Source organism: Coenobita brevimanus, unplaced genomic scaffold, assembly GCF_032717465.1.
Source record: "Coenobita brevimanus isolate Jiangsu-jjx unplaced genomic scaffold, ASM3271746v2 jjx.HiC_scaffold_2725, whole genome shotgun sequence".
Lineage (NCBI taxonomy): Eukaryota > Metazoa > Arthropoda > Malacostraca > Decapoda > Coenobitidae > Coenobita > Coenobita brevimanus.
This window is the reverse complement of record NW_027643681.1, coordinates 50001-60000: the sequence shown is the minus strand read 5'-3', so window position 1 is coordinate 60000 and position 10000 is coordinate 50001. Positions and strand designations below refer to the sequence as shown.

General features: G+C 46.0%; 1 protein-coding gene across 1 annotated transcript in view; it reads right to left on the bottom strand.

Annotated features, from left to right (window-relative positions):
* Nucleotides 1–1868: 1868 nt before the first annotated feature.
* Nucleotides 1869–10000, bottom strand: part of LOC145390011 (uncharacterized) — a 17935-nt gene continuing 9803 nt past the window's right edge. Inside the window, exon 3 of the mRNA XM_080265102.1 lies at nt 1869–1883. Coding sequence (XP_080121228.1) covers nt 1869–1883 — 15 coding nt within the window. The remainder of the gene's footprint in view (nt 1884–10000) is intronic.

The following is a 10000-nucleotide window of genomic DNA, read 5'->3' as shown; positions in this document are numbered from 1 at the left end:
GACATGGTGATTTTCAACACTTTGTGCAACTTGTTACGAACTTGATGCCCAGTGTGTACGGGGCTTAACATGGAGGCAACGCAAGAACAAGACAGAGAGAGAGAAAAAAACGAAAGGACAATGATCAGTATAAAGATTCGTCGAAGTTACATAAGGCTCCCCTCTATTTTATGGGAGTTTTCCTTGTTGCAAGCCCCGCCCCCAATGCGGCGCCCATCAGTCTGCTTCTACCTGTAAAACCCCCATGCCAGCACCCACCGATACCTGGGGGTATATTTTGACACGAATCTCTCTTTTAACACCGAAGTTCACCACCTACGTGACAGAGCTAAATTACGTCTTAACGCCCTCAGAGCCATAGCAGGAAAGGGTGAGGGAGCCTCCTACAACGTCCTCCGCCTTTTTTACATCCAAGCAGTACGGTCAATTGTCGATTATGCGGCACCAGCACTCCCCACAATCACTCCTAGACTGGCAGACAAGCTAGAAGTTATACAAAATGAAGCCCTGAGAATAATGACCGGAGCCCCTATGTGGACCCGACTGTGTAATCTGCGTATAGAATGTAACATCGAGTCCCTTAACCTTAGGATTAAAGCGCGAGTAGCCAACCTTACAACCAAACTGATACGTAATAACTCCCCCCTCCCGCTTACAACAAGACTAAAAGCAGCAATTAATTTACATCCAGACATCCTCAAAAACTCTTGGAGCCACTGTGTAGCCAGAGCCATTCATACATTCAATTTTAAGCCCCTTATCAATTTCCCACCAGACACACCAAGTCACGATTACCACCCTCTCCCGCCTTGGGCCCCCCCCCTGTTCAATCTCATTATAGCGGACTCCCCCCCTAAAGCCCTCACTCCTGTTAGGCAACTAAGACAGGAGAGCCTCATGCGAATCGAGGGCCTCACCACGCCCGATTCAGTAACATACTACACTGACGGCTCCGTCAATAACAACAAAACAGGAGCCGCTGCGGTGAGCCGTAACAACTCATATGGACTACGTGTCTCAGATGGCGCCTCCACCTTACAAACAGAATTGACAGCAATATTAGCAGCAATGGATGACGCACTTGAAATCGAGCCAACATCAGATATTATAATTCACACAGATTCCAAGTGCGCCATCCAAACGTTGTCCAAACGAGAACAGACAGACAACGTAAAACTCATAACGAACATTAAAGCCACCGCCCAAGAAATACGAAATGCTGGCGGATCAATCACGATCCACTGGATCCCCAGCCACGTAGGTATTTCTGGCAACGAGTCAGCTGATCGTCTGGCAAGAGAAGCCACTGAATTCCCACATATACAGAGAGATATTGCCCCCAGCATAAATCAAATAAAAAACACAATTAAAAAAAGGGCAATAGAAATCAATTTTAAAAAGCATGTAAGCCAAGCCCAAGCCGGCTCCCCCTCTGCTATTTGGTACGCTAAGGCAACCAAGTACGTACCATTAAACATCAACCGCCATTCAAAAAATAAAACAATTAAAAAAGTAAGACGACTACGCCTTGGTTATAAGTGCAAGGCACAAATGCAAACAGGCGGAGCACAAACGCATTCCTGTGACCTTTGCAACGCTGACACCCCCTTCCCGCTCCTCCACTACATCCTACTCTGCCAAGCCACTCGTAAACTTAAAAGACCTGCCAACCCACCTAACCCAGACATCCCACTCGTAAATATTACACCACAAATAGAAGCATCACTCAGGCAGGCAGCCGCCACAGTAATTGCCACTACGCCCCTTTCAACCCTGAGTGAAACAGTTAAGCTCTCCCCGCCCCCGTTCTAACGGCAGATTTACCGCTAATCCCCACTACCGCTAATCCCCTCCCCCTTTCCCGTTCACTACTGTGTTTGTGCCTGCATGCGTGGATGTTATTTTACACCTACGTGTGCAGACACAGGATGCGCTTGTGACGACACTCTATTTTATTTAAAAAAAAAAAAAAAAAAAACGCCCATAGCCATCAAGATGGCGAACTGTTACAACTCAGCCCCATTCACTGACTGGGCCAAATGAAGGCCCGGCCCTCTCTACCAGGGGAGGAAATCGAACAACAACAGGCCAGAGTCAGTGAGCCTCAGTGTCGCTCTTGCTGGGGTTGGGTGTACGTCTCCGACGGTTAGCCCATGGCGCCTGCCGTCTACACTCTCATGATCGCACATGCCACACCAACGGTTACCTTACCCCCTCCCTCGCCTTCAGTCACCTAATGTCGGGCGGGGAGTGTGTACGTGTGAAGCCCAGCTCGGCGGTACTTGGTTGTCTTGTTACCCACACCATACCAGGCTCATTGCAAATGAGAAATATGTTTCGCTGAGGGTGGGGGATTGAGAGAGGATTATTGAAAGGAGCATGTGTAGTTAAAAGGAAAGACAGACTGACAAATGAGGAAGTGCAGGAGCGTTGTGGTGTTAATGTGAACGTGATAGAAAGCGTTAGGAGAAAATACACTGAGGTGCTTTGGCCATGTGGAGAGAATGGAGAGCGAGAGACAAGCGAGGAGAGTGTATGTGAGTGAGGTGGAGGGGGGGAGGAGAGGGAGGGGAGGCCTAAGATGAGATGGAAGGATGGGATGGAGGTATGTGAGAGAGGGGGGTGAGCCACTGGCGTATCCAGGAAATTTGCCGGGGGGGGGGCAAACACTTGGAATATTTCCCCATAATATGTCACCACAAATTTTCCTAGATTTGATGTTTTACGTCATCAGAAATAAATTGACATCATTACTGTCGCATTTGTTCCAATGTCTTAAAGAAAAACTATCTTTTCCCCACATATTGACAGCTTTCTTGAAGTTACTTTAAGTTAATAGCTAATAATCCTTTCAGAGGACAAGTATGTAAAAACACTCAGTACATAATGTTACCAGAGGTCTACTATTTCATTAGAGAGAAAATGGAAACACCAGCAATAAATTAGAAGGCACTGGAGTTGCCCTAGCAAAGACATCTCCATGTCACTAGTATCCTTGGTCATCAGGGTACTCTCGTAGATGGTAGTATTATCGATACCTGCATGCTAACTTCCCTCCGTTCTACCTCAATTTTTTTTTCTCGGTACCACAAATTTCTTGAGCACTTTTAGTACTGAAAAAATGACTGTCAAAGCTATACTCTTGGTGCATCATTTACCTGCTATCTTTATCTCTCTGTGCATATAAGGAATTACAGCTATTTTGCGTAATAACCTATGAAATTATAATGAATTATACCACACATCGGCACAGCAAGTACCATACGAGATGCAATGGCGTCCATACTATCTGTTTATGTTCGGAAATAAACCCTGTATTTTGATTGGCTGCTGGAAGAAAAATAGCGGAATGGATGGGCCAATGAAAACTCGAGATCTGGCGTGAGTGTCCCGAACACACACACTCCCACATTCGTATCGTTTTTTTCTGTTTTCCTTTGCGGTTCTCTCTCTCTCTCTCTCTCTCTCTCTCTCTCTCTCTCTCTCTCTTCACTTAGCACATATGCATAAATTCAAACCCGCTGCTGCAGCCACCCCCAGTCTGGTATTCTGTTTTGCACTACTGTTGTGGTGGTAGGCAGTGGAAATTCTGTTTTCCACTACTTATTCTTTTAGTTTGATTCTCACTGGCTCAGGCATCAGGGGTGGTGCATACGTCAAGACTGACCTAAGTAAAAATACATCTGCTGGGATTAAACTGTCTTAATCCTTGACTCAGGTGACCACGCCACCTGCCCCTCTCAGCAGGGAATGATTTTCATATCACCTGAACTGTACTGTGCTGCATTGAAAGGATTTTTCCATTAAGGAAAAAAAAAAACGGCGTAAAGCTATTCATCTTGAAAATTCTCACCTAGAAAAGTGGGGGGGACCAAAGGTACTCTGTCCCCCAGGCTCCAAAAAGTGTGTGTGGGGGGGATTGAGGGGTCTGGCAATATAGATAGATAGATTTTCCACTATGTGCTTGAAATCCAACTTGTGGGGGAGCCATTGGACTTACCAGATTATCGGCTTTATCGGATCGGGCTTCCCCCATCCCCCCACATTGATCTGGTGTAGAGAGGGTCTGCTGTATCATTCTTTTTCTGTGTCTGTTCTTCTGTCTTCCTGTTCTGTCTTTCCCATGGTAAAAGAACTCCAACAGGTAGACTCTTGCACACGTCGGGTGGTAAGCTCCGCCCACCACCCCTCGTGACATCACATGGCGCACCAAACTGGCTTCATTAGCCTACACATTTATTGAACAGCCAGATTTTTGGTACAAATTTGGATTTTGGTTGTGTTCTTGGACCATTTCGCAACAAATCTAGAAACTTTTCCACTAAAGATCCAAGAATGAATATCTGATCTACACAACCTCTTCTTTCCCTAAAACTTCCCTGTTGTTCTCCAACTAATTCCTCTGTTATTTCTCAAACTCTGTCAGTAAGTATCCTACCAAATACATTTCCTATTACACTAAGAAGACAAATGTCCCTATGATTACCACATAAGAACATAAGAAGAGAGGATAACTGCAGTAGGCCGGTTGGCCCATGCTAGGCAGCTCCTAGAAGGGTAACTGAACTACTAGAATGAGATAAGGATAGCAAAGAAGAAGGCTCTCCCCCGCCCTCCAAACCCTCCAGCCGAAGCCGGCAGGAAAAAGTCAGAAAGAACACCACGAGGTATAGAAAAACTGGCGTGGACATTTTACAGGAAAGTGTGAAAGGAGAATAGAGACTATCATAGTGTAACCTGAAAAGAAATTTTTTTTGAATTAGTATTGGTTATAATATTTTCTTTATTCTATATCCACCCCTTATTTGTCATATGCTTATCTAGCCTATGCTTGAAACTTCTCTTCACCCCACACACCACCTCACATGCTGCACAGATTTCTTCTGTGAATATCTTGCACACACCTTCCACGTCCCTCATCTGCTACAATCCCTATTTACCCAATCGCTCCTCTACTTCTCTCTTATATTCTGTCTTTTTTTCCATCCTCTTGTAACCTTTCCACCCTCCTTGTATGAACCACTTCCTCCTTCCCTTCCCTTCTTCAATTCCTCCATTTCATTTGGACCTTGATTCTCGAAGTAGAAGCTATTCAAGCTTTGATGGTTGTCAGCTCCAATTATTCTTTTGCAAGTACAAATGATGATGCTGAGCAATTCATTTCAGTGTTTCCAGATTCAGACATAGCAAAAAAACAACAAACAAGAAGAGACAAAGGTGGAATACTGCATTCAGTGTGGTATTGCACCATACCTAAGGAACTGTGATAAATCTGGTGTCCACAGATTTCCTCACTCCACATCTTTCACGAATCACATTACTTCGTATCCTATCCACTCTCTGTACCCCATATACGTTCCTCAGCAGTCCCATCTCCACTGCTCTCACTCTTGTCTTTTCATTTCCATGCCACACCATAGTCTCACACACTCCTTCATGTAAGCCTCGTGCGGCTGCAACCCTCAAGCCTCTATTTCTTATCAAGGCCTTCATTGCACCAGTTACATTCCTTCCTTGTGTCACTCTACTTTCAACTTCTTTTGCACATTTTCCTCTTTTTTTTCTATCACTGTACCCAGGTATTTGAACTCTCTCACCAATTCCAGTCTCTCTCCATTCACTGTAACATCACACTGGGAGTCACCTTCTCTCTCATTAACCATCACTTTACTTTTTTCTACATTTACTCTCAAGGCACGACGCTCACAGACATCAGCAAAACTCTGCACCAGCCTACCAAATTCTTGTCCGGTACTTGCAAGCAGTACTGCATCATCAGCATACAACAAATTCGAGATATTCCATCCATCACCATTCATTACCAACGCCATCCCTCTCTCCATTACTCGTATTTTTACTTCTCTCATCACCCCATCCATATATATATTGAACAACCATGGGGACATCACACAACCTTGTCGCACTCCCACACCGATCGTGAACCATTCACTCAGATGCCCATTTACCCTTACACATGCTTCACTACCATCATAAAAATAATAATAATAATAATAATAATAATAATGATGATGATGATGAGGATGATTTTTTGACAGATAGACGTACGGAAATGCAGGAAATCCACAGCAAGCCATAAGGAAAGCCAGAGGAAAGCCAGTCAGCCAGCCAGCCAGTCAGCCAGCCAGCCAGTCAGCCATCACTTACCTGCGATAAAAGCTAAGTTATGTTTTGCCTGTTAGATTAGATAGATAGACAGATGGATGGATAGATGAATGGATAGATTGATAGGTTGATGGATAAATAGATAGATGGATGGAGGGATGTGTGAATAGATAGATGGATGAATGGATGGATGGATGATAGATTGATAGATGGATGGATAGATGGATGGATAATAGATTAATAGATGGATGGATGGATGATAGATTGATAGATGGATGGATGGATGGATGGATGATAGATTGATAGATGGGTGGATGGATGGATAGATGGATGACAGATTGATAAGTAGATGGATACATAGATAGATGGATGGAGGGATGAGTGGATAGATAAATGGACAGATAGATAGATAGACAGATAGATGGATGGATGGATGGATAGAATGATAGATAGATAGATAGGCAACTTACACTGCCACACGTCACTAACACACACACACACACACACACACACACACACACACACACATTCAAAGTCCCATTTCATACACTCGTATACATAAATTCCCTCTCTCTCTGTCTCTCTGTCTCTCTGTCTCTCTCTCTCTCTCTCTCTCTCTCTCTCTCTCTCTCTCTCTCTCACACACACACACACACACACGCACACACACACACATTCAAAGTCCCTTTTCCTACACTCGTATACATAAATTCCTCTCTCTCTCTCTCTCTCTCTCTCTCTCTCTCTCTCTCTCTCTCTCTCTCTCTCTCCCTCTCTCTCTCTTACACACACACACACACACACACACACATCAATGATGCTTACATAAGGAATGTGAGATTAACTAGGAGAGTGATATAGGTGAGGTGGAGGAGGGGAGAGGGAGAGGGAGACCGAGGAAGAGATGGAGGGGTGAATTAGAGAGGTGTATGAGAGAGGGGGGTGTAAGTTGGGGAGAGGGCAGTGAAATGGCCGGGGACAGGGCGACGTGGAGGTGATTTGTTTGTGGCCACCCCTTACAGGATTAAGGCGTGTAGTTAGGGAGAGAGAGAGAGAGAGAGAGGGACAGAGAGAGAGAGAGAGACGCCAAAAGACCTGTGTGTCTCAGAGTTCATAATCAAAATATCATCCACGTCTATCTATCTATTTATCTAACTGTAAGCTTACCTAAATCTACCAGACCAAAGCTAATCTACCTTTACTGACTACCCTGCCCTGCCCTACCCTACACTACCCTGCCCTACCCTACACTACCCTGCCCTACCCTACACTACCCTGCCCTACCATACCCTGCCCTACCCTGCCCTACCCTACCCTACCCTGCCCTGCCCTGCCCTACCCTACCCTGCCCTACCCTACCCTGCCCTACCCTACCCTGCCCTGCCCTACCCTACCCTACCCTACCCTACCCTGCCCTGCCCTGCCTTACCCTACCCTACCCTGCCCTACCATACCCTGCCCTACCCTGTCATACACTTCCCTACCCTACCGTACCCTACCCTACCTTGCCCTACGCTACCCTACCCTGCCCTACCCTACCCTGCCCTACCCTACCCTACCCTACCCTACCCTACCCTACCCTACCCTGTCCTACATTACGCTACGCTACCCTACCCTACTCTACTCTTCCCTACCCTACACTACCCTACCCTACCCTACCCTGTCCTACACTACGCTACCCTACCCTACCCTACCCTACCCTACCCTACCCTGTCCTACACTACGCTACCCTACCCTACCCTACCTTACACTACCCTACCCTACCCTACCCTACCCTACCCTACCCTACATTACCCTACCCTACCCTACCCTACCCTACCCTGTCCTACACTACGCTACCCTACCCTACCCTACCCTACCCTACCCTACCCTACTCTACTCTTCCCTACCCTACCCTACCCTACCCTACCCTACCTACCTACAGTATCTTGTCCCTAGAGAAGCTTAGGCAGTGAAGACACGTGGGAGAGAGAGAGAGAGAGAGACAGACAGACAGACAGAGACAGACAGACAGACAGAGAGGCAGACAGAAAGAGACAGAGAGACAAAGACAGAGACAAAGCGAGAGAGAGAGAGAGACTGAGAGACAGACAGGCAGACAGAGACAGACAGACAGACAGGCAGACAGACAGACAGACAGACAGACCGACAGACAGACAAACAAAGTGGCTGGGAACGAGAGGCCAGAAGAGACGGGCTGGGGACGCGCCTGACGTATCATATTGTCTCGTCTGGCGCGTCTCCAGCCACTCCCTCCACCCCCCCCCTCCTCTCCCTCAGTCATTTTCTCTTCCTCCTTACTTCCTGCTTCCTTCCTTCATTCCTTCATTCCTTCATTCCTTTCTTCATTCCTTCCTTCTTTCCTTCCTTACTTCTTTCCTTCCTTCCTACCCTCCTTCCTTCATTCATTCCATTCTTCCTTCCTTCCTTCCCTCCATCCTTCCTTCCTTCCTTCCTTCCTTCCTTCCTTCCCTCCTTCCTTCATTCATTCCATTCTTCCTTCCTTCCTTCCTTCCTTCCCTCCATCCTTCCTTTCCTCCTTCCTTCCTTCATTCATTCATTCATTCATTCCTTTCTTCCTTCTTTCCTTCCATCGATCCTTCCTTCCTTCCTTCCTTCCTTCCCTCCTTCCTTCCTTCCCTCCTTCCTTCTTTTCTTCCTTCCTTCCTTCCCTCCTTCCCTCCTTCCTTCCTTCCTTCCTTCCTTCCTTCCCTCCTTCGTTCCTTCCCTCCTTCTTTCTTTTCTTCCTTCCCTCCTTCTTTCTTTTCTTCCTTCCTTCCTTCCTTCTTTCCTTCCTTCCTTCCTTCCTTCCTTCCTTTCTTCCTTCCTTCCTTCCTTCCTTCCGTCCTTCCCTTCATCCATCCTGTCTGTCTGTCTGTCTTTCTGTCTGTCTGTTGTCTATTAGGTATCTCCATATATACATACTAATGGCCTACCTACCGTCCTGCCTACATATCTACTTACTTACCTACCTACCTTCGTATCTACTTACCTACCAGCCTACCTACCTATTTATCTACTTACCTACCTTCCTACCTACTTACCTACCTACTGACCTATCTGCCTACTTTACTCTTGCCTACCTACCGTCCTGCCTATCTACCTACCAACCTACTTACCTACCCACCATCCTACTTACCTACCCACCTATTTCTCTGTCTACCTACCTACCAACCTATCTACCTACCTACCTACCTATCTAAATACCTACCTCCTTTACCTACCTCCTTATCTACCTACTTACCTACCTACTTACGTTTATTCTTGCCTACCTACTTGCCCACGTTCTTCAGTTAGCTGTAACTGCCCAGCCTCAGTACTGATGCACACACACACACACACACACACACACACACACACACACACACACACACACACACACACACAGGAAACGGCCTTCCTCTCTTTCTCTCTCTCTCTAAGTGCCTAATTGTATGAAAATGTAGAGCTATAAGATAACGTGTATACACCTACATACGTACATACATACATACGCACACACTACATACACACACGCACACACTTCATACACACGCACACACTTCATACACACGCACACACTTCATACACACGCACACAATTCATACACACGCACACACTACATACACATGCACACACAACATACACACACGCAAATTCTTCATATATACACGCACACTTCACACACACACACACACACACACACACACACACACACACACACACACACACACACACACACACACATCTACATACATGTATCACAAATGTGCACACACTACATACATATATGCATACATACACACACACACACATCACGAAGCATACACGTACAGTACATACACACTCATAGACACCAATACATATACGTCAAACACACGCACATACACACCTACAC